The 24516-nt window shown below is 46.7% G+C and overlaps 1 protein-coding gene across 1 annotated transcript in view; it reads right to left on the minus strand.

Moving 5' to 3' along the window:
- The window catches only part of ELP6 (elongator acetyltransferase complex subunit 6), a 34696-nt gene continuing 10180 nt past the window's right edge, over positions 1-24516 (minus strand). Inside the window, exons 3-7 of the mRNA XM_054016813.1 lie at positions 23136-23206; positions 6715-6842; positions 4998-5190; positions 1162-1308; positions 1-217 (exon numbers count right to left, since the gene is read on the minus strand). Coding sequence (XP_053872788.1) covers positions 89-217; positions 1162-1308; positions 4998-5190; positions 6715-6842; positions 23136-23206 — 668 coding nt within the window. The 3' untranslated portion in view covers positions 1-88. The remainder of the gene's footprint in view (positions 218-1161; positions 1309-4997; positions 5191-6714; positions 6843-23135; positions 23207-24516) is intronic.

Raw genomic sequence — 24516 nt, forward strand, 5'->3', positions numbered from 1 at the left:
TATTGCTGGCATCTCCTGTTTTTTCCCCAGGTATCAAGTACCACTCTCCCCTTGGCCTCAGGTCCTGTGCTGAATTGTGCCTTGGAATTCACAACACAGCTGCTGACATCCCTCTGGCAAAAAATGTGACATTCTTGTCCTGAATTTTATACTGGTAGATTCGGAGGAGATTCTTCTCTGCTTTCAGCTCGGATGACCCCTTCTGAATGATCTTTAACTGCAAAGGAAAGGGAAAGAGTGAGAAGCTGCTTCCTTGTGGCTGCAATCACAGCATCCTCCCTCCAAGGGAAAGGCCTGAGCAGGTGATGTGGTGTTTGTGTTAAAATACCTTTAACATCCGCAACTGACCTGGCTGGAGGATTCGACACTGCCATTTTGGAAAGCCCTGTGCAGCCATCTTAACAAGCACTAAACCTCTTTCTCGGTGGCAGCCTTGGCAGAGAGGCCAGGCAGCAAATGGGCCCTCAAGACTGAAGTGCTCTCTCCCCCCTAGAGGGGATCCAGCCAGGTCATGGGTGAGACCAACTGAATGGGCGTTTGGAGAAGCTTCTCCGTATTTATAGCACACCCATCACCTTCGTGTCAGGGCACAAGCTTGCATTAGCGCAGTCTGTGCTGTAGCTCTTCTATGTAAAGAACTTCAGTCTCCAGGGCTGTCTGTACAGCCCCTTTCCTCAGCACTAGACTCACAAAAACATGGACTTCACTTCATACTTCTGCCATTTGCAAAGTCCACAGGCCAGATCCTAACCCTGCTAGCTGCTTCGCACCACTCTGTAGTGCTTTGTACCACTACACTGATTCCCCCAACATAGGGAGAATCCCCATGTGGCAGAGAGCCGGTGCAGTGTCTCTGTCATTCTCACTAGAAGCCCCCAAGAGGTGCGGCTGAGGAAAGGGAATGTAATTACAATGCCACAGTGCTCTAGCATCCTTGGCTGCTGGGGGCAGCAGGATATAAGTTAGCCCTAAGACTGCTCTGAATTATGCTGGGGCCAGACTGGTGCCTGCATCAGGAGCTACACTGGGGGCTTAAAATCCCATTTGCACCCCACCCCCTGAACTGCACGTAATACACCCTGGCTGCACCTGAGGCTCTAGCCATACATTATTGTCTCATGGCAGCATTGGGAGCAGGGAAAATGCTTTCGCAAGCTTTACCTGTCCGTGAACATCTTTACAGAAGCCGGTAGCCAGCCCCTCTGCCCAAAGGATTAGGTTGCTCTGGTGACAGAGGGAATTCACAACCAGTTCATTCTCCTCGTCTTCTGAATCATCATTGCTGTGCACTAGCACCACTATGTTCCCCTGGAACAGAAAGTGTCACACAGGAATTCATGACTCATTGACAATTAATTTTGGATTATGAGAGGAGATCAGAGACGTGGGCTCACACAAACACATTGCTAACTAAGCTACTTAGCCACTTAGCTTCATGGTATCTGCGTCAATCTGGGTTCTGAATCAGAGCCGAGTGGGAGAATAACCAAACGTATATATAACTCTCCAGCCTAAAAATACATCCAACCTTTGTTACAAAAATAGCCAACACTAGTTAAACTGATCTGTCTGGCCAAGCAGACATCTAATTTGTGAGCTATACCTTAAAGAACCATCTAATAGAGAACTAGCTGAAGGGGCATTGCCTGGGGGATTATGTCCAATGTTTGCATTTTGTGAAAGAAAAGAAAAGTTTTATAAAATCCAAAACTACTTCCATTAAAAATATATCATGAGAGTCTTTGCCTCAGCCCACTGAATATTTAAAGTCAAGTCAAATTCCAGCCCAAATTTAAAGTTTTCCAAAAGAAAAAAAAAAAACTACCTTGTACAGAAATAAAAATACTTCCATTATTTATTTATTTTTAAATTACTTTGGAAACAATATTCCAAACAAGCAGACATTCACCGGCACCATTTTCAACCCCAACATTGCAGCATTAGCAGCCAGCAAGAGAATAAAAAGGTGATACTGACTAGTCTATTTTTGACAGGTTTCAGGGTAGCAGCCGTGTTAGTCTGTATCCTCAAAAAGAACAGGAGTACTTGTGGCACCTTAGAGACTAACAAATTTATTAGAGCATAAGCTTTCGTGGGCTACAACCCACTTCTTCGGATGCATATATAGTTTCACTCTATATGCATCCGAAGAAGTGGGTTGTAGCCCACGAAAGCTTATGCTCTAATAAATTTGTTAGTCTCTAAGGTGCCACAAGTACTCCTAGTCTATTTTTGTGATCCAAACTATAGGCAATTGGGGGAGAAGGGGAAAACACTGCATAAACAGTAAACGGTGAATTTGGTATTTTAAGATTCTTTCAGTAGTAATACTGTCAGGAGTTACTTGTACACAGATAAGGAGAACTTCTGAAATGTTACCTCAAGTCATGCATACTGTTTTTTGAGTGTGTGTGAATATAATCAACTTCAGAACTGTGCAAGTGATTGTTCCATTCCCATCCCAATCAATGGCAGTTATCCTGGAATTGACATTGACAACCGAGGAGCTATTTTCTCAAGAAACACTAGCTCTGGGAATCAATCTTTTATGCCTTTGATACTCAGTTTAAAAGTAGTGTAGATACAGAGTGTGACAGTGCAGTCTATATAATTTTATAAAAATATGCTAAAGAGGGAATATAATGTAACTGGAATATGCTTTATGCAAAAGGTCTTCTGTAAGGTATTATTACAAAGCTTATAATCTACTGAGTGATCATCCTATTTGTATAAATGTACCACTCTTGTATCTGAAACTAGAAATGTGAAATAACTCTGAGGGCCTATTCTAATTATGCAAAGTGTGGGCCATTAATGGTGGTTTGGAATCTTGATGACTCCCATTAACCAGAACAATTGACTGCACATGGCTGTTTTACCTGCAAGTCTTCCTGTATACGTGTGTGCTGGCAAGTGGGTAATGAAGTCTTGCAGTGACGTGATCATGTCACCTGAACTGGAATCAATCTTTAACCTGGTGTCTTTTCATTGAGAAGGAGGGGGTGGGAACCCAGAGAGGGACAAAGGATTTCTGCCTTATGCAAAAGATATATAAAGGGGTGGAACAGAACAAAGGGGGGAGAGGAGCCATCATGAAGAATTCCCTAGCTACCACCTGAGCTGGAACAAGAGTTGTACCAGGGGAAAGAATTGTGCCCAGATCTGGAAGGTGTCCAGTCTGAGGAAAAAACTTACTGAAGCATCTCTGAGGGTGAGATTATCTGTATTCAGTTTGATTAGACATAGATTTGCGCATTTTATTTTATTTTGCTTGGTGACTTTGTTCTGTCTGTTACTACTTGGAACCACTTAAATCCTATTTTCTGTATTTAATAAAATCACTTTTTACTTATTAATTAACTCAAGAGTATGTACTACTACCTGGGGGAGCAAACAACTGTGCACCTCTCTCTATCAGTGTTATAGAGGGCGAACAATTTATGCGTTTACCCTGCATAAGCTTTATACAGGGTAAAACGGATTTATCTGGGTTTAGACCCCATTGGGAGTTGGGCACCTGAGAGTTAAAGACAGGAACACTGTTAGCTGCTTTCAGGTAAACCTGCAGCTTTGGGGCAAGTAATTCAGGCCCTGGGTCTTTGTCGGAGTAGACGGGAGTGTCTGGCTCACCAAGACAGGGTGCTGGAGTCCTGAGCTGGCAGGAAAAGCAGGAGCAAAGGTAGTCTTGGCACATCGGGTGGCAGCTCCCAAGGGGGTTTCTGTGATCCAACCCGTCACACAAAGAATTCCTCTCTGGCTAACAGCATGTGAGAGACCAATTGTTGAAATGATATCTGAAGGGATCAGCACAGATGCTTTCAGGACTAGCAAAAGAATGGCTCTGGAGCAGTGATCAAAGATCCTGAATGTTCTGGTCCCTGGAAACACACTGTTAAAACTCTGCATTTTCCTTTGATGACACATTGGGTGTGTGTGTATATAAAAGGAGAGAAATTTGGACTATGCGCCAACTGCCTTTTGTTTTATAACTTCATGCTTATACTATGAAATTCCTGATTGCAAGCTGTATATATTTTTTCCCCAATTAAAGTGAAACAGTTTAATCCAGGGAAGCTGAGACAGCTGTAACAGAACCAGCCTTTCTCCTTAGTGGGCACAGGGTGCAACGGTGCCGTTCAGTGATTACAAAGTTGACTTGTTTAAAATGCAGTGGGTGTGGGTTTTTCTTTCCTCCAACCTCCATCCTCAAGTTGTCCTCTTTCACATTCTGCTCTCAACTGGCCCTTTCGCCTAGTGAATCCATTTTTTCCATCAGAAGACTACTATTCCTTTAAAAATCATATGTATAGGAGCTTTCCCCCCTCCTCCCACTACTTTCCACTCTGGTCAGTGACAAAGCAGGACTTCATTTACTTTAGGGTCCTGCTGTGTCAAAAAACACCAAGGAACTTCAGCACAGGACACCTCACTCCTGTAATAAGACCAAATAAAGAGAATAGAAACTTCTCCTCCTTCCATCCAAGTAACAAAAGCACTTTACAACTGTTAACTTGTTATGCCTCAGTATCCCTAGGAGGAAGAAGGGTTACTCATCACTTTACTGACTACTGAAATGCAAACACCTCTGGGGTGGGACATGGCAAATGTTTAACAGCACACAGCAACACTACACAGCACTTTAGGACAGGATATGAACACTGTATCACATAGCTGCATCCTGGCACTTAAATACTATGGAGATGGGCACTCTGAAATATTTTTGTCCAGACTGAATTGAAACAGCAGAGGGAATTTGGGTAGATAGCCTGTAACTACCTGAGTTAGAATCTGGTCAGGATCCTAAAGGGGAAAGCCCCACCCATACAGGGAGCACCACAGGATCTGTAATGCCCACAAGCAGTCAGGAACTCTGCCCATCCCTATAGAGCACGGTGCCTGCTCACCCCTGCTCGCCAGCACTGACTCAGAGGGAAGAGCACCACCTAGCGACCCAGGCCGTAAAGTTACTGAACTTTGGGAACACTACACGACAGTACCTTTAACTGGGAGCACACTGCAACTCTGCAGTAATGGATGAAATCCAAAACATCAACCGGCCTCACACCCAGGCTGAGCAGGACGCTGAGATCATCCACCAGCAACACGGGGCATTTCCAGGAATCGCTACCAGAAGCCATCAGGGATGTCCGGACAAACTCATACATGGTTTTCAGGTTGGAGCCATCTTTGCTGGAAAGAGGAACAGGAGATTCTCACTTGGCCTGGTCTCACCATGGTTTTTGTACTGCATTAGCTATCGCACAGAATCCAGCAGGGCTGGAAACTAGTGGGGGTCTGTCTACCTCAGCTGGAAGTTATACCTCCAGCTCCTCTGTAGACATGCTCATAGTTAAAGCAGTACACCCTATCTAATGCGGATGCAGTTATACCAGCATAAATGTGCTTTGCACTGATACATGCACCTTTATACAGCTATAACTAGGGCCCTACCAAATTCAAGGCCGTGAAAAATGTGTCATGGACCGTGAAATCTGGTCTTTTGTACTTTTACCGTATACTATACAGATTTCACAGGGGAGACCAGCATTTCTCAAACTGGAGGTCCTGACCCAAAAAAAGGATTGGGGGGTTTCACATGGTTATTGTAGGGGGTCGCAGTATTGCCACCCTTCCCTCTGCGCTGCCTTCAGAGCTGGGTGGCTGGCGTGCAGCAGCTGCTGGCCAGGTGCCCAGCTCTGAAGGCGGCGCCCCACCAGTAGCAGCGCAGCAATACCCTACCATGCCACCCTTACTTCTGCACTGCTGCCTTCAGAGTTGGGTCAGGACCCCTGCAGTTACACCACCGTGAAATTTCAGATTTAAATATCTGAAATCATGAAATGTATGATTTTTTAAATCCTCTGACCCTGAAATTGGCCAAAATGGACCATGAATTTGGTAGGGCCCTAGCTATAATTGTACCCACACTAGTCGGGGGTCCCACTGGCTTAATTTAGTCTACTTCTAAACTAATACAATGGGACAAATGCAGTGTGTAGTCAAGAGTCTACAGAAACTGGCCTTTGGAGTTATACATCAGAAAGCAGTAATAGCAGATTGCTACTGCAAGGCTCTGTCTTTAGCTGCCTGGTGGCTTATACAGCTGAGCTTCAGATCGGAGAAAGATTCCCCTCTAATTAGCGCCTTAGTTTCAGTAATTCCCTCAGCACTTTGCAGCTTACTGGCAGACTAGAGTGTGCAAGGAAGGTAGGAACAGAGAAGAGGGTGACCTCCCTTAGTCCTCAATGGAGGGAGGGATAGAGCACAGTCCCTCTCTCAGCAGCCAGAAGAGAGGGGAAAAGGGATCATCTTAGCAGTGTGGGTATTTCAGGGTTTGGATTCATTTCCATTTGCGAGTGTGAATTTAATGCCAGTGAGAATTGCTGGACTGACAGCCCATGAGACCAACTCATTCTATTTAGCCACACAACAGGTACGGCCTGGACAGCTGCAGTGGAAACAACACACGCACTGCCCAGCTCCTGTTGCCTGAGCCCTGCCCGGCTCAGCAGGGTTCGGGAGGGAGTTCAGTCCCACTCCTTCGCCTCACTGCTGTAATGTGAGGCCAGTTAGTGGTAGGGGTCATGCTGTTGTCTGTGATGCAGACACCGGTATACTAGGAACTAGACTGAGAGCTCAGCATCACAACAGGCGGCAACATTTCTAATCCCAAGAGTTACTGGCTGTACCTCTTCCAAAGCCCCAGAGCTTTACCTTACAAACTGAAGGGGATTGGTCTGCCCCACATGCTGCTCCTCACCAAAAAAGACGTCAAAGCAGGATTTCAGGCCTTCCAAGAACACAAGCTGTCCCCGCTCTTTTGCTGCGGTCAGACTGACTCCCTGGAGGAGGGGGAAATATTGTCTTACACAAGCAAACAGCTGCAGAAGAATGATGCCAGTGGAGTCCCAAGTGGATTTGTGGCCTATTTTGATAAAGTCTCATCTAAACATGCTAATAAAGCCAATACCCAGCAGGATCTTGCACAGCCACTCAGTCTGACAGGTCTGTTTCACACATTGCTGGACACATTTACCTTCCCGTGTTTTCAGCAGACGGTCCCAAAGAACAGTCAGGAATAGCAACACCCAGACACTGAACCCTTCGGTGGCTTTTCAGGTTCACAGAACCTTAAAAACCACACTAATTAAATGGGTCCTCGCATCACCCCAGGGAAGTAGGTGGCATCATTGTTATCTTACAGCTGGGGAAGCCAGAGACTTGTCCAAAGCCAGAGTGTGGGTGTAAAAGCCCAGATTAGAATCTAGGCATGCCCGCTCCCCATTCTGTGCTGAGACAGGCTCTCCTTCCGCACTCTCTACTGCTTCACATGCAAGAACACTTGCTCTTTGTACCTCTCCTTTTGGCAGCAGGAGGATCAGGGCATTTTAGCACTAGCTCTCTGTGAACCCAGCCTGACTAGATCTTGCGTCAAGCAGTCTCTAAACTTCCCAAGACAGGGTCTGGGATGGGGAGAAAGGAGGAATGACTGAGAAGGTCACAAAACTCTCCTCTACACCCAGCGCTCTGTAACTGCCCCCCCGGCCAGATGTGCACCACGCAAACCCTGCACTCAGTCAGGGCTCCAGAGACAAGCCAGTAACCCTTGAAGGGAGGCAGCCATTGTATGCAGTAACAAGGTTATGGAATGTGGAGTTTTTGGCTATCTCAGGGCTTCCTACAGCACCCAGCAGCATGGTATCCAAGAGAGGATATTGTACTTTCCCACGTCTGAGCTCATCATTTCCCCCAAGTGCTCTGCTGTGAACAGTTCATTCATCTGGCCTTCAAGGACGGTGGACGACTTACAATTGCCACCTTCTTGCAACATTTTTTAGCCATCACTGTGGCAACAACAGTCACTTGGCAACATTAACTCGTCCAACCTAGCTACCACCCACAAGCCAGGTGTGCCTGCCGTTACGGAGAGCACGGTAAACAGGCCAACCCAGTAGCTGGGCAGTTTATAGAAAGTAAAAATACATCCGAGATTACTCTGCTGTTCCTGCCCTGGCAGGGTTCCTATCCAGTCCTGTGCTTTACCACCCAAGCCCTGCCTCAAATACTTTGGGATTCTTGGCAGCTGCTGGAGAGGAATTATTATTACAATTAAGTTTCCATTTACATGGGTTCCCAGGCACAACACTTTATGTTACTTCAACTGTAATATTTCTTCTATAGCACCTTCCAAGAATCTCAAAGTGCTTGACAAACACTGATTATCTGGCATCACAACAACCATTATCTGTTTTACCATGAGGAAACTGAGGCAGCAGAGACCAAACTGATCACAGGTGTAACTCTATTGGTTTCACGGGACTTCTATAATCAGAAGTAAATTTGGTCCAGACTCTGATTTTCAGGTGTCCAGAGCACCTGCAGCTCCCACGGACATCAACTGGTGTTACAAAAAGCCCCGCACTTTTCAAAGTCAGGCCTCAGGTGACTTGCCCATGAAGTCAAAGTCAACACCAGAGCCAGGACAAAAGGTCCCAGTCTCCTGCGTCCCAGTCCATTGTTTAACTACTGGAACATCCCCCTTCCCTTTATCAATTTGGCTCTCTTTTGTTGAGTACATTGTAGCTGCCTGGCGTAGTCATCTCTGGTTCGCTCTGTTCTGGGGGGAAATCCAGCACTTGTTACAACCATAATCAACAAAGCTATTTCAGTAACACGTGTTCTTCTATCATCTCGTTTCAGGAGCACCTTTTCTAGCCATAAGATTTTTACGCACTGATCCGACTATACTTTTTAAATGAAGGTTGCTCCACCAGGGGGAGAGAGGAAAATTAGTGCAGAAGTTTTTCAGTGTTTCGGCTCACTAGAAATTGGGTTGCTAATCAGTACAATAGGCAGCTAGAGGAGAGAGGATAAGATAGAAAGTTTACCAAAGGGTGCAGCAAGCCTTGTTTCAATATGGCATTGCTCAATACTCACAACTGGCAAGCCAGGCTAGGATTGGTTCATTCTTGAATGCTAGGAGAGAGATACACGAATAGGCCTGGCGTATGTTGACGAGAACAATGGTAGCTGTAATGTAGTGAGGAAGATTGCTTCTTTTCTTAGATGAGTGTGTCTGTACATCTACCTGAGAGAATTGCTGAAATCCTCGAGGCAGGAGTCCCAGGAGAGATGGGATCCAGAGGCAGACATTCAATTTGTGAAGTTTCTAGTGTGCACAGTAGGGAGAAGGGTAAAAATAGCTATGTTCCTACATCCTTAGTTAACTGCTTAATAAGCATTGTATATCATCTGAACCTCACAATGCTCCTAGGAAGCTATCCTCATTTAACAGACTGGGAAACAAACAGAGAGATGCAGTGATTTGCTCAAGGTTACGCAGCAAGGTCAGTGGCCGAGGCAGGGATAGACCCGTGTCTCCTGATTTCTAGCACCATGCTACAGCTAACCCCTCCCTTATTAGGTAATCAAAATTTAGGCTGCAACATGGTAGATTTCAGCTTTTTTTGCTTTCTTATTTGGAAAAGCTAGTGTGAGTGTCTGGTCTGTAAGAGATGTTCACTACAAGTGACTAGTTCCCACTGTTTTGGAAGCTTGGCATTTTCCCAAAAGACCCTATCACAGAGGGCAGCAGTGGGAGAGAAGGGACAAGGTTTCGCCAGATAAGGAGGAGGTCATTTCCAGGAAGGCTAACCTCACATTCTCTTCTTTGTGGATGCACTCCTTCAGAGCTTATCGGCTGCCACATGTGCACTGCTAGTGATATGAGAGACAGGTCTGCACAGCTTCCTTTCCCAGCTGGGGAGAGAATGTCATTCATCAATGCAGATGCCAGACAAGGACTGTACAAGGGAGTATAGAAAATGTGGCTTTGGTGTAACATTTTCCATCACTGCCAGTTGACAGGGTTGGAAATTTTGACAAATACTTTAATCTAGTGAAGGCTACTGGGGGTGTCCGATAAGTAGCAGATTCAGATTAATCTTTTTCCTTGCATTAAATCAGCCCTGACTCTGCCATTCATTGAGACAAGCTAATCTTCCTGGACAAATTTCTGGAAAGAAATCATTCAAACCCATGGCTAGAATCTTGGCTGTGATTTTGCAATCAGTCGAAGGGAAGGGGCTCTTTGTTTAAAGAACAGGATTGTTCTTTTCAACGTGGCCCTTTCGTTTTCAGCACAGACACACTGTGCAGGGTTGACCAACAAAATGTTTCAGTTTGTATCATAAGAACGGCCTTACTGGGTCAGGCCAATGTTCCATCTAGACCAGTATACTGTTTTCCGATAGCGGCCATCTCACACATGCTTCATCTAATCCTCACTGTCCTCTCACTTTTCACATTCTCCCAGGAGAGACAGATCACAGCAACTCTCATTAGTAGCGCGCACACACACACACACACACACACACACACACACACACACACACACACTCTCTCTGGCTGGCACACAGCTGCAGATTTCCTCCCTTTGGCTGGGAATCACTCCTTGTCACACCCAGCACAGGGCCGGCAGATTCCACCAGAAGCTGATTTGGACTCAAAAAGTGTGGAAATCCAGCTTGCAGGTGATATTTACCCACTAGAATCCTGCCAAGAAAACGGGGTGGGAATGGAAATCTTACTGAAGCCTATTATGCAACTACGAAGTCACATCAAGGAAAAACCAATTTCCAGGCCAAAAAAAACCCCAAACAAACATTCTATTACATGACAGATGGAAACAACTAAAAAACCTACGTGAAACATAGTTAGTTGCCACCCACTTGATAAACTGCTGAGCTGCATTAAAAAACCCTGAGTAATCATATGCTGGTTAGTCCAATGTCAATCCTGGGTTAATTTAGGATGCTATCAACAAAGAATTGGAGGGCAGAACCTAAAAATACAATTAATGCCAGTCAGCTTGGTTTCATGGAAGGTAGGTCTTATCAAACAAACATGTTGGGGCGGAGGTGCCAAGATTACAGGTTTAGATGATAAAAACAACTGTGTGGATATAGTATACTTGGATTTTCCCAAAGCTTGATTTAGTTACCACATGACACATTGATTAAAAAAAAAAAATAGGGCACATATTACATATCAGATGATTAAAAACTGGGTCACTGATAGATCTCAAAATGTAGTTGCCAGCTGGAGATATCAATGAACGAAGCTGTTTTTAGCAGGGGATCCAGGGATCGGTTCATGGTCCAATGCTATTTAATATTTTTACCAACGATTAGACAATGTTATCAAATCTTCACTGGTAAAGTTTGCAGATGACACAGATTGATGAGGTAGCGTATAACGAGGAGAACAGGTTACTGTTACAGAGTGCTCTGAATTCCCTAGTTAAGCGGTCACAATCCAACAAAATGCATTTTAATACAGCCAAATACAAGGTAGTACACCTGCAGGTTCTATCTGCAGGAAGGCAGACTCGGCCCAACTCTACCCTACAAATTGTGGTCAATGCAAGTATTGTCAGCATACAGCCGCCACAGTTAGTATATTGCTCAAGCACGTGTGTACTTGGCTCCTTGCATCGGCACAGCACGTACTCACCAGGAGTGCCTGTGGCAATGCACACTCTGGTGTCCCATGTGCAATTTGTTATCATGTGACACACTCTCTTTTGGGATATTTTTGCAATGCATGATGTGGCAGAAACGAGTCGCACAGGGATGACTGGGAGCTAGGCGTCAAGCTCTCACCATGCAACTTTCTCCATCCCATATTACTATTCATAGCCCATAATTTTGGTGCCTTTTTTTCCAAGCCCCACAGACCCACGCGGAACCTCTTGCTGTCTATCATCTCTGACAGAAGGACGGTGCCTACACAGCTCTATGCTGTTGTCACGAGCATTGCAAACACAGTTGAATGATCTTCCGGTATTTGCAGAGCTGCAAGAAGAACTGCAGCTGCTCCATGAACCCCTCCAGCAATCTTTGAACTGGTTTTTGCTATGACAATTTTTGTGGAGGACAGACTGCTGTAGGACATAGCGAAAACCAGTTCAAAGATTGCTGGAGGGGTTCACGGAGCAGCTGCAGACAGTGGAGTGCCACTTTTGGGCTGGAGAAACGAGCACTGACTGGTGGGGATTGCATCGTAATGCAGGCTTGGGATGACAAGCAGTTGCTGCAGAACTTTCAGGTGCGCAAGGCCACATTTCTGGACCTGCGTGCCGAGCTTGTCCCAGCCCTCCAGTGGAGGGAGACCAGAATGAGAACTGCATTGACAGTGGAGAAGCAAGCAGCAATCAGACTGTGGAAGGTAGCAAAGCCAGATTGCTACCAGTCAGTGGGAAATCATTTGGGAATTGGAAAATCCACCATGGGGGCCATTGTCATGGAAGTGTGTAGTCCATTAATCATCTCCTGCTATGCAGGACTGTGACTCCTGGCAACGTGCAGGACATAGCGAATGGATCTGCAGCAATGGCGTTTCCGAACTGCAGTGGGGAGATAGGTGATATGCATATGCCTATTTTGGCACCAGCACATCTTGCCCACAGAGTACACCAACAGAAAGGCCGGCTTTTCTCTGGTTACGCAAGTGCTGGTGGATCACCAGGGAGCTTCACTGACATCAAAGCTGGCTGATCAGGTGAGGTGCATGAGGCTCTCATTTTTAAGAACGTAGGACCGTTCAGAAAAATGCAAACAGGGACATTAATTCCCAAGCGGCAGATTTCCATTGGCGACGTTGAAATGCCAATAATGATCCTGGGGGACTCAGCCTACCCCTTGCTCCTCTGGCTCATGAAGCCATACACCGGCCACCTCGACAGCCCCAAGGAAAGATTCAGCTCCTCGCTCAGAGGTGCAGAGTGATGGGTGAAGGTGTTTTTCGTCGATAGAAGGGATGCTGGTGTTGTTTACTCACAAGATTGGATCTCAGTGAAAAAAAAAATCCCATTGTTTACAGCTGTCTGCTGTGTCCTGCATAATAGCTGTGAGGCAAAGGGGGAAAAGCTGCCTCCAGCGTGGACATGGAGCGGCTGTCTGCTGAGTTTGAACAGCCAGACACAAGGACTATTGGAAGGTTGTGCCAAGGTGCAGTTATGCAGCTGAGGGAAGCCTTGAAAAACCACTTTAACAGTCAGCCACAGTAATGTGGTGTGCTAGACAATGCCAAACTGGCCTTGACATTTTGGGGCCTGTTAGAGACTGTGTGCACTAAGCACCCCATCTATGAATATAACACTGGCACTGGACCTATTCATTGTGCACTGCTTGCTGTACATTTATTATTCTACACTGGGTTTGTCACTGATCCTATGAGTTCTATCGCACCACACAACAACCAATGTGTGCTTTCACTTCCACTAGGCATCCTACAGTTTATGTCGTGAAGTCATAAAGATGAGTTATTTTTCCAAAAATAGAATTTTATTGAATAACAAAACCAGTGCAAAAAAAACCACGCGTGTAATTAAAAACAAATACATTAAAAACTTTTGAAACAAATTAACAGGACAGAATTTAACAAGAGGAAAGAACATTGATGTCCATTTCAGACCATTCTGGTGACATATAGCACCCATGGCTCTCACAGGCCAGTGTTTGTGAAGCTGTCCTTATGGTCCCCAGGTGTGGTGTGGAAGGGATGCATCCCCTGACGTCATGAAGAAATTTGGGGTCGGGGTGGTAAGGAGATGCTACAATGGTGTTCTCCATTGACTGCAAAGAGAAGTGCGCCCCTGCTTTCTGAACCACCTGCTGGACAACAAGAGTCTGCAGCATCTGTGTTTGCTGCTGAAGAAGCCCTATCATATCCAGGTGCCTCTCCTTCTCCTTTTCCTGCTGGGACTTTCTCCAGTCTACTTTCTTTCTTTCTTTCTCCATGGTGTCTACAACATTCATCCTCCATGCCATGTGCTCACGGTCTGATGCAGCACTGGCTTGCAGAACATCTCCTCCCAAGTCCTCTTCTTTCTCCTCCTTGTCATGGTCAGGTGTTCCATGGGTTTGGAGGTGGCACCCCCTTTAAGGCCACAACAGCAGAAGCTACAGATAAAGCAGGCAGAAGAATCATATTTATAGTCACAGCAGAGAGCGAAAGTGAAGTTTTTGAACTCCCTTGCCTTGTTCCCCGAAAGTTTTAAATGAGACATGCTTATTGACATTACAGTTTTGGAGCACCTCAGCACAGCACTGCGGTGGTGATTTTAGTCAATTTTTCCTTCCTGAGGGTGAACAAAGGCACAGAGAATACAGCTGTGGTGGTGTCCCAAAGCCCCCCAGGCCCATAGGCCGCTAGCCCATTTACTGTAATGGTGCTTGCTGAAGTCATCATGGAGTGGCATGGGAAAATGTCCTACCACAGAGGAAGAAACAAGGCTGCCATCTGTAGAAACCTTCAGGAGAGGAGCAGTGTACCTCCATAAAAGTTTCATTGCGATCTCTCAGGAGGATTCAAGGGACATCCCTGTGCACATAAACAAACTGTTCCGCACGTCCTTCCCTCCGCCTAACCCCGCTAGGGAACGAAAAGCAGAAAATTCTTCTTCTATTTGTTGTACTGCTACTTCTTTAACTAGGAACAAATAAAAGAAAAGTTGAACCCTGTGTTCTGTACGTTGGGGTCAGGAGCCAACTGTACATTTAAACACGGTAACGGACAATGCATTCACACACTTACCCAAGGTTCCTCCCCTTGCATCAGGCGCGCCCGCTGGGACTAGCTAGACTGTGGGGGAGTCTCAAACAGATCCTGGCTCACAGCATAGCTGGATCCCCTGGTCACTTGTCCCCCATCCTCTTCCTCCTCCTCACTGGTCACAGCAAGGGTCTGTATCTCAGGCTCCTCAGAGGAATCCATGGCGCTCTGCGGGGTGTTGGTGGGGTATGCACCAAGTATGGTATGCAACTCGTCATAAAACCAGGAGATCTGTGGCTCAGCACCAGATCAACTGTTGGCTTCTCTGACCTCTTGGTACGCCTGCTGCAGTTCCTTTGCTTTCACATGGCACTGCTGCTGATCCCTGTCATACCCCTTCGCCTGCCTTCCCCCTGCAATCTGCTCATAGATGTCCATGTTTCTACAACTGCTCCATACTGGCACCTGCACAGCCTCTTTTCCCCACGTGCCTAAGAGATCCCATACCTCCTGTCTTCCCCAGACAGGAGCACGTCTACAGCATGTAACCAGCATTGTTGGCTGGGCAGTTGCACCCAAAGAAGAAGGAGCTGCTAGCTGTGCTCCCCAAGTTGGGTAATCAGAAAAATTCACAGAGTTTTTAAATGGGGGGAGAGAGGGCTCTTGGTCTCTGTGACCTCTGGGCAGTGGAGTTCACAACTGTGACCAGAGCAGTCACTGTCTGACATTGTGGAACAGCTGTGAGAGGACCGTTAGGGTCGACATAGGTCACAAAGTGTCTGCACTCCTACTGCATCGACCATGGCTCTATGTCATTCAGGGAGGTGGTTTTACTGTGTCACTGTCACAGGGCACTTCCATTGCCGGGAGCCAAATTTGAGTCAATGCAAGGCGACTTGTCGACCTAACTTTGTAGTGTAGACCAGGCCTCTCTCTTGGGAAGCAGTGACTCCGAGAAGGACTTAGGGGTTATCTTAGATAATCACCTCAACATGAGCTCTCAGTAAAGGCTGTGGCAAAAGGGGCTAACGCAATCCCTGGATGTGTAAGAAGGGAAATATCAAGTAGAGGAAGAGAAGTGATCTTGCCTCTGTACACTGCATTAGTAAGACTGCTACTAGGATACCGTGTCCAGTTCTGGTGTCCACACTTCAAGAAGGAGGGCCACAAACATTTTCCAGGGACTGGAAAACAAGCCCTACAGTGTGAGGCTTAAGGAGTCCAACTTATTCAGCTTACTGAAGAGAAGGCTGAGAGGTGACATGATCACTGCGTACAGGTACTAACACATGGACGAGAGAGCTGACGGTGGGGGGCTTTCCAACCTTGCTAAAGAAGGCATAGCGAGGTCCAATGTCTGAACCTTGAAGTTGGACAAATTCAACCTTGAAATAAGATGCAGTTTCCCAGCAGGGAGGGTGATTAGACACTGGAACAGCTTACCAAGGGTGGTGGTGGAGTCCCCATCACTTGGAGCCTTTAAGGCAAGATTAGAAATCTTTCTAAAAGATATGCTTTAATCCAGCTTCTTGGAGAAATTCGGGGGGGGGAAGGGGGGCACCTCAAGTTGGATGGCCATGAGAATTCCTTCTGGTCTTGGAATCTACGAACCCTCCTGTTCACTGCCTTCCTTCATGGGCCAGGGGAGAATAGAATTGCCTTCGTTGCCCTTAACAAGCTCATAATGTTTGCAGCTCTGCTTAAAGACCATGGCTTCATCCTGCGAGGATGAGGAAAGACGTTTTTTCCCTGAAGCACAATTAGCCAGATGTATTCTGGGTTTGTTTCTCTTCACCTTCCTCAGAAGCATGAGAGATTGGCCACAGCTGGAGATGGGAGACTGGACGGGGTGGACCAGTGCTCTGATTAGGTACAGAGAATCCTCTCTAGAAGCCTGGCTGGCATGTCATTCTCACGTGTTCAGGGTCAAACCAATGCCTTCCCGAATCCAAATCTGTCTATTTACCCCCAGCTCAGATTCACAGAGACCTTGGGGGGGTTTCACCTTCCTCTGCATCATGGGCCAAGGATTGCCAGCTGGGATAACCGGGCAGATCACACCTAATCAATTCCCTCCCATTGCAGGGATCTCAGGCACTTGGTGGCACCTTGATCTCTCCTGTTCTCTGCCTGTCTCCTGAGGTCTGAAACGCTTCAATAGAATTAAAATTTTTGGGCTCAACATAGAGGTATCTGGGTAAAATTGAATGGCATGTGCTATTTAATGGCCCTCCATGGTCTCACTGTGTGAGGTACTACGTCATATACAAAACCGCAATCCCTGCCCCCAAAGAGCTTACAAAACCATACTGATTTCAATGACGCTGCTCCCCTGAATGTATTCAGAATCTCGTCTGCAGACTTTAAATGACCAGAACAAGTTTCCACGCCTTTTTCTCTGGTAAAAAGTTGATACCAGTCAAGGAGAGGGAGCAGGTCTCTACTGTTACTTGTGCAATGGCAGTGGAACTGTTAAGCGTTCTGATGGAAGGTCATCACCAGCAGAGCAGGCGCTAGGAACCCAGCTTTGGCTCGGCAGTGCTGATACTCAGAAAAAAGAAAACTAAACATCTTTTATCTTGTAAATTGAGCAAACTTTGTTCTGGAGTCAATGAGACAAGAAACAGGGAACCACACCAGGCTCTCTTTGGAGAGTCCCTTTAGAGTACAGTATCACTGAACTAAGGCTGTAATAAAAGAGATTGTGGGCCAAGTTTTCCACTGGTGTAACTTGCCACTGTGCCAACTTTACACCAGCAGAGAATTTCTTGCTCTGTGCTAAAGCTGTGATTTCCATAGCGAGTAAAGCCATCCCTTTAGATTTTAAGTTCTTCTGGGCATTTTTTTTTTTTTTTGGTCCAGAACCTAGCACAATGCAGCCTCCAGCAGAAACAGAAATGAATAACAATCACTACTTTTCTAAAGTGTTTTGAGATCCTTTGGAATGAAGCCTCAGAAGTATACAATGCAATTATATTATTATGCCTTGGACTTCCAAATCCTGCTCAATAGAATAGGATTATCATTTTAGTAAGCAGCTCCTCTGTGCCGGGAACATTGTAGCTAGGAGATATTAGTGTCAGTGGGCCAAAGGCTCCACTTTTTGTTAAAATTAACATAATTTATACATATAAAATCACACTGAGATCATCAAACGTTAATAGATAGCGCTAGAGTCCAATCTGCAGCCCTTACTTATCTGGACTTAAATGGGCCTCTACTCACATACGGGCTATAGGAGCTCAGAAAGGGCCTGATTCTTAAGTACAATTAATAATCCTGTGCGGAGTTACAGGGTACTGCTTTTTATAATCGCTCCTCCCCAACAAAAGGGCCTTGCCTACACTGGGGATTTCAGCCAGCGGTGCAAAACCCTAATAGAGACAGGCAAAAAAAAACCCACGCCGTACATGCTATGATATGTACTGGTGAGTGAAATCAGAGTAAACTGCATCCATGCAGATTGCGGCTTAGCCTGCCTCCAGTAGGGTCTGCGCGAGTGTAATTGGGGAAAATCCCCACTGTAAACAAGGCCCAAGTCTAATAGTGAAACTATCCATCCAAGAAACACCTGTATTAAGACTGACACTGTGTTAATTTAGACAGAAGTTGATGTAACCTCTGCATCAGATCCAAGATGTCATTGCAAATCTAGTGGGGTTTAAATAACCTATGGCACAACCTTCAATGTCAAAGAGCCTCCGAGGAATTCAAGGACTACCATCCACACAGAGAATCCTGAAGTTATAATACAAGATTCACTCAGAGCACTGAGCCCAAAGTCAGGAGGTCAGCTGACAGATCAATAGATTTAACAGTCTCTTGGAATTCCCCGGGGAAGAACTGGATTGCTCCTTTCAGCCCATCCCTTTATGGACAATAACATTGTTCAGAGCAGTGAGGAACAAAACATTTCAATCTGCATCACACACATGCTCCAACTACTCCTCATTGTTCTCTCACTTTTTCAGAGTCTCCCAGGAGAGAGAGAGATGACAGCAACACCTATTAATAACAAACACACAGTCCTTGTCTGCACCAGGAAATTGCATCAGGTCAGAAATCATATTAACCAACATGATATTCCCCTTAATGTAAACAAGGATGCTCACGGCTGGACATGGTTATCCCTAGGGCACTGTCTCTGTCTACCATAGCTGCTAAGTGCTGTTTAACATCATGTTAATTAACACAGTTTCTAACATGATGCATTTTCCCCAAGGTAAACAGAGTTACCAGCTTGGCTGCAAATCTCCCCGCTCCAGCTGCCTTGGCAGCGGTGAGAACTGCTCCCTGTCACAGCAGCCACAGAACCAGCAGAGTCCACCAGAAGCTGATTTGGGCTGAAGTGTGGAGATCTAGTTTGTAGGTGCTATTTACTTACTACAATCCTCCGAAGAATGTGTGAATGGGAGGAGAAAATAAAACATCATCTTACCAAGGAAAACTCATCCCACTCATGTTAGGTCTGAGCTCTCCACCTGTTTATCTCCTATTACAAGGGAATAATTGGGCACTAACTTTTGCCTCTTGCCTTATACTTAGATTGTAGGCCTCTTGGGACAGGGACCCTCTTTTTGTTCTGTTTGTACCGTGTCCAGCGCTAGGGGGCCTGGTCTGTGACTAAGGCCCCTGTGTGCACTGGGAATACAAAATACATAAATAAATGAAATAAGCAAAATGCAATTGCTTTATAAAGCACCAAACCCGACCCACTGGCCAGGCCACGGCACAGAACACCTCAGCTTTACAAGCATCTTTTCCCCCCTTGCGACAGAGTGCCGAGAGCCAGCAACTGAACCAACACTCTGGTCACGGAAATCCAATTAGTTCCCCTGGAGAGGGCCCGACTGAGGGAAGGAGTGGCTAATTACTAGAGCAGCCTGGGCTGGGGAGATCTGAGGAGCTATGTATCCAGTTAACTGCAAGAGTAGAAAAGGAGCAGAGGAAAGAAGTGTGGGGGCCAGGCGGGGCCAAAGGGAGATCTCTGCCCAGAGCCCAGCCAAGCTATAGTGAACCCCTTTATTCCAGCACTGTCTCTCCCTCTGACCTCCTTGGTCATACTCCAGGTGAAAGCCCTGACTCCTGCTAGCACCCAGCTCTTAATCCCCGCCCCCCCAACATCACACCTTCCCAGTCCTTTGTTCTCCAGGTGGAGAATGTTGCTCAGCCTCCCTGCAGAGAGGTGGGGAAATCCAAATCCCTCTGGGTCCTTGGTTGGTTGATGTCAATGGCCGGGCAACTGGATTTGCCACTGTCTTTTCAAATGTTCCTCTGATAGGGGGCCAAGGCCCAAACAGCTAGACAACAATCACACCTATATCTCTTAGCCTGCCCTGAGAGCAAACAGACGTTTTCCACTCTCACTACGTAATAATTCAGCATATAGGAGAAACAGAGGCACAACCTCATAAAAATATTACAAAATATTGCCACTTCATCCCATTATGTTATTCTGAAATTGTAAGGTGTTCTAACTCATTGTTAGAAACCAAGAATCACCTAGAACCAATGTGGTACATCACAACGTAAGGTCTGTCTACACCGCAATCAGACGTGTGAGTGCTGCACATGTAGACATACCAGAGCTAGCTTTGAGCTAGCTAGCTAGCAGTGAAACTATGACAGCATGGGCTAGCCTCTTGAGTTCATATCCAGGATTCTGGGTGGTGTACATATTGGGGTTCAGGAAGTGGGCGGGCTTCTGGGTGGTGTAGCGGGGTGGTTACCCCATTCCTGCCCTGAAGGGCTTAAAACAGCCCTGGGGGAAGGTTGTGGCTGGGAGCTGCTAAGCTGGGCTCATTGGGAAGCAGCTGCAGCTGGGCCACACCCCAATCAGGCCCCAGCTGGCCTGTATAAAAAGGCTGTGAGCCAGAGGACCAGAACAGTCTCTCTCTGCATTCAGAGAGAGAAGGGCCTGGCTGCAGGGTGCTTAACTAAGTGCCTAGAGTGGAGCAGGCCTGGGGAAAGGCCCAGGGAGCCGGGGCGCTCCGGCCTAGGAAAGCCCCAGGCTGCAGGCCTGGTAAGGCTATTAGGTACTGGGTTGCAGGGGGCAGCCTGGGGCAGCCCAGAGGCAGCAAGTCCGAACCCCTTTGCCTGTAATGAGTGGCTGATACACTGCAGTCTGCCCCAGTGAACGGGGGCTAGATGGAGACTGGGCAGTAGCCAAGACTGAGGCAAAATGGGGATAGGGGGTGGGGGTTCCCCTGGGAGGGGGGGACCCAGAACTGTTGGGGGTACTGCCAGGGGGCAACACCCCAGGTAAAAGGGCACCAGGGTCCAGGGTGGGACATGGGGGCCAGAGGACAGGCTGACCACTGGCCTGCAGAGGGCGCTCCAGGATGCTGGAAGAGCTAATTCCCAGAAGTCACCAGCTGGAGGCGCAGAAGGGGTGAGTCCGCTCGTCTACAGTGGGCTTCTACATTCCCTGCTGCCGCAGCTTTATTGCTGTTATTCAAGCAGGCTAGCTGAAAGCTAGCTCGGGTATGTCTACACACGCTGCACTCATGCCGCTAACAGCAGTGTAGACACAGATCCATAGCCTTGGGTAAGCAGATAGAAAACTAAATATGGACTTTCAACGCAATCAAAGGGGGCATGGATCAGTGTTCATTGCGGACTCCCAGTCAGTACCCCGCCCAAGCCAGGGAAGCTAATGAGCCAACCAGCGGACTAAATTCGGTGATGAATCCTGGTCACCTGAAGCATGTTGCGCATACGCTAAGAAGAATGCAATCAAGTAAGCCCATGAAATCTTGAATTGCCTACAAAGGCATCATGTTACACAATGAGGCAGCAAGTGTTCCTCGCTATAGCACTAATGAAACTGCACCTACCAGGCTAGATTTAGTTTAGTTTAATGTTGCCAGAGGCGAGGGAAGGAATTCAGAGAAGAGTAACAAAAATGAATAAGTTGATGGAGAGACTCAGATTTATGAAGGAAGACCGAGAGAGCTAAATATATGCAGTTTGGCTAAGCACTGACTAAGGGGGAAACAGGGTAACTGCACACAAGTATGGGCAGGGGGTAAACACCAGAGAGGCAGAGGAATGTCTTTAGGTGGTACAAGGTTTACCTACAAGTAACTGGATGAAGTTCAGCAAAGGATGATGTTTAGAATGAATGTTAAGGATTTCTTAATTGGAATCTCTGAGATTGTTCAGTTTCTCCAGATATTTCTGGCGCTCCTCCCCCACACTCCCAATCACCTGTGTAACCAAGCTTCCCCAAGAAGAAACCCCATACTAGAGTTACCTAGGCCTGAAGCACACACTGCAGAGAGCAACCCTGCACTGGCTGCTCAGGGATGGACATGATGGTTGAACTGATCTTTCTACGATAACAATGGCTTTCCAGCCCATTCTGCATGAGCATGTCAGTGACTTTGATTGCTCCACCTCAGGGACTCTGAACCTTTTTCATAGCACGGACTACACCTTAATAAAGAGATTGTTTCATGGTCCCATCTCCCCACCCATTTGCAATTGCATAACATCACTGCGGCAACTACACCCATTGCTTGCCTAAACCGCATTTAATGTATTTTTAGCTTCTTTTAATATTATGTAGCAGACAGAAACAAGGAAGAGAGTTAGCCCCACGTAACCAGCCAGCTCTCCCACGGCCACGAGTAGATGCTCCACAGACCTCATATACACAGCCACTGCTCTGCCTTCTTTTGGGCCTAACGCACAAACCACCGAGTAGGTAAAATACTAGGTTATCCATTCCGTTCCACTGCCATATTCACCCAGCACAGCCCTAAGCTTAGGTCTAACCCAGCTGCAGCACATTGGAGATTGGCCACATGTGGATTTGGTTACCTGTCCCCCTCGCCATATAACAAATATGGGGACCACTGAACCCAATATCAAAGTTCTCAAGGATTCCTAACCTTGGACAGCTGGTAACAATCTGCCAGACCTGAAAAATGCTTTAGATTCCAGCATTAAGGGCCAAAATGAACCTGGGAGTAAGTGTATTAAACGCCCATTGCGGTCGGTGGAACTGCACCCACTTACACCTAAGCTTACTTTGGCTCTTAGATAGAGACTCTTACTAAACTTTTAACAGAATTAATCCATGTTTTCAATCTGCCCCAGTTGAATCAAAAGCGTTCCGCTGAGAAACGTCTGCTGGCTCCCTGCACATTTAAATCTTCCTCCTCCCCAACGTGACGGTGCTTAGAAAAGATAACAATGTCCATCAAAGAGTTAACCCTGGAGCAGGAGCCACATGCTAACGATCTACGTTCAATGGAGGGAGAAGCAAGCCCTGAGGTCAGGCTTAATCCTGAACCACCACAACTTCCATCGATTTCAAAATGAGTTGAGGACGCTGGGTCTTCCTGGGATCAGGCCCATGCATTGTAAAAGACTCGGATTCTGGGGGATGAACATGCAAGTTACGTATAGAAAATCCTGTTTGTGTCTACCACTGCTTTCTACTGGACAGAATCAGACCTTCATGGAACAGAAATGGCATTGCTCTCAAGTAGCAGTAGCTTCCAAAGGCTACAAGCCCTAACCCCACTACTCAAGCATGAATGATAGTTATGATCATATTCCAAGAGACTTACCAGCTTCTGTGCTATGATGTTATAGTGACTGAAGGACTGGAGCAGGGCCACAAAACAGACTTTACAGCCAGCTGGGAAATAAGACAAGACACGTTATCCCTTCAATGTTGTAAGCTCCCCACTATCAAGGCATTTGCAATGAAGAAGAGTCAGACAACCAAAAACCTATCAAAAGAGCCCAAGGGGAGAAGACTCTCACCACCCGATGAAGTCGCTGGCTCAAATTTAATGTACGTTTATTTTAAACCTTTAAATAGATGATCGCTCCCCCATTTAAAGAAAACTTTGTTCAGTTAAAAAATATATATATTGCTTAAAAAAAGCCCATAAATTAGAAAGCCACTTATGTCTCCCCTCCCTGCTGCCATGGGAGCCCCAAGCATTCTCTACCGCTGGAGAATCTTTAAAATAAGGACTATGGGCCACACCAAGACATGGTCTCAGGAGCGGCGCCAGGGTTTTTGGCACCCTTGACGGGGGTCCTTCCACACTCCCAGTCGTCATCATCAATTCTGCAGCGGGGGGGGGGGAGGGGGGGAGTCCTTCTGCGCTCCCGGTTTTCGGGGCACTTCGGCGGCGGGTCCCGGAGCGAGTGAAGGACCCGCCACAGAATTGCCACCGAAGACCCGGAGCGCGGAAGGACCAAGGGTGGCAAAATGCTGCCCTCACAAATCCTGGCGCCCTAGGCAACTGCCTAGGTTGCCTAAATGGAAGCGCCGGCCCTGCATGGTCTTGTCTGATGAATTAATATCTATTGGAGTATCAAAAGACCCTTTCATTTGGCTATCATGGGGCACGCACATGGTTTAGTCCTTGTCTTGACAGATTCACAAGTTTGGACATAATGATAAATGAGAAGTTTCAACAAAGAAATCTCTTTTAAGAAAGTTACATACAGGTTTTGGAAAATAAAGGCCCTGGCTGTTTGAGGAACATAACACACAGTATCCATCAGAAACCCGGTCTTTGAGATTTGGGGCACATGGAATTAATTCGATGCGATTGCTTCTCCCCATTGGAGACTGTGGCTTAGTAAAGTGAGTTCAGTTGGGTCAGTTTAGCCTACAGTGAATGTTCAATGATGTCAGAAAGCCACCAAGCAGTCTGGCAGTTTCTGCTAGCCAGTGACATTCTACTCAAACCATACGGATGTGCTACCAATCAGGACCGAGGATCCCTGGCAGAGTTGCGGAGGCTGGACTGAGGTTCATTGGCAGAGTTTCTCTATCTGGATATTCCGATAGTCCCCATTGCCAAAGTAGCTGACCAAGCACAGTAGCTCTGGGGTGGGTCTCAGGACTAACGGGAGGACAGGATTGTGGCGCATGGATGGAATACTGTGAGGGATTCCAGGACAGCAAATGGTGTTTGCTGCTCAGGA

This window comes from Malaclemys terrapin, chromosome 2, assembly GCF_027887155.1.
Source record: "Malaclemys terrapin pileata isolate rMalTer1 chromosome 2, rMalTer1.hap1, whole genome shotgun sequence".
Classification (NCBI taxonomy): domain Eukaryota; kingdom Metazoa; phylum Chordata; order Testudines; family Emydidae; genus Malaclemys; species Malaclemys terrapin.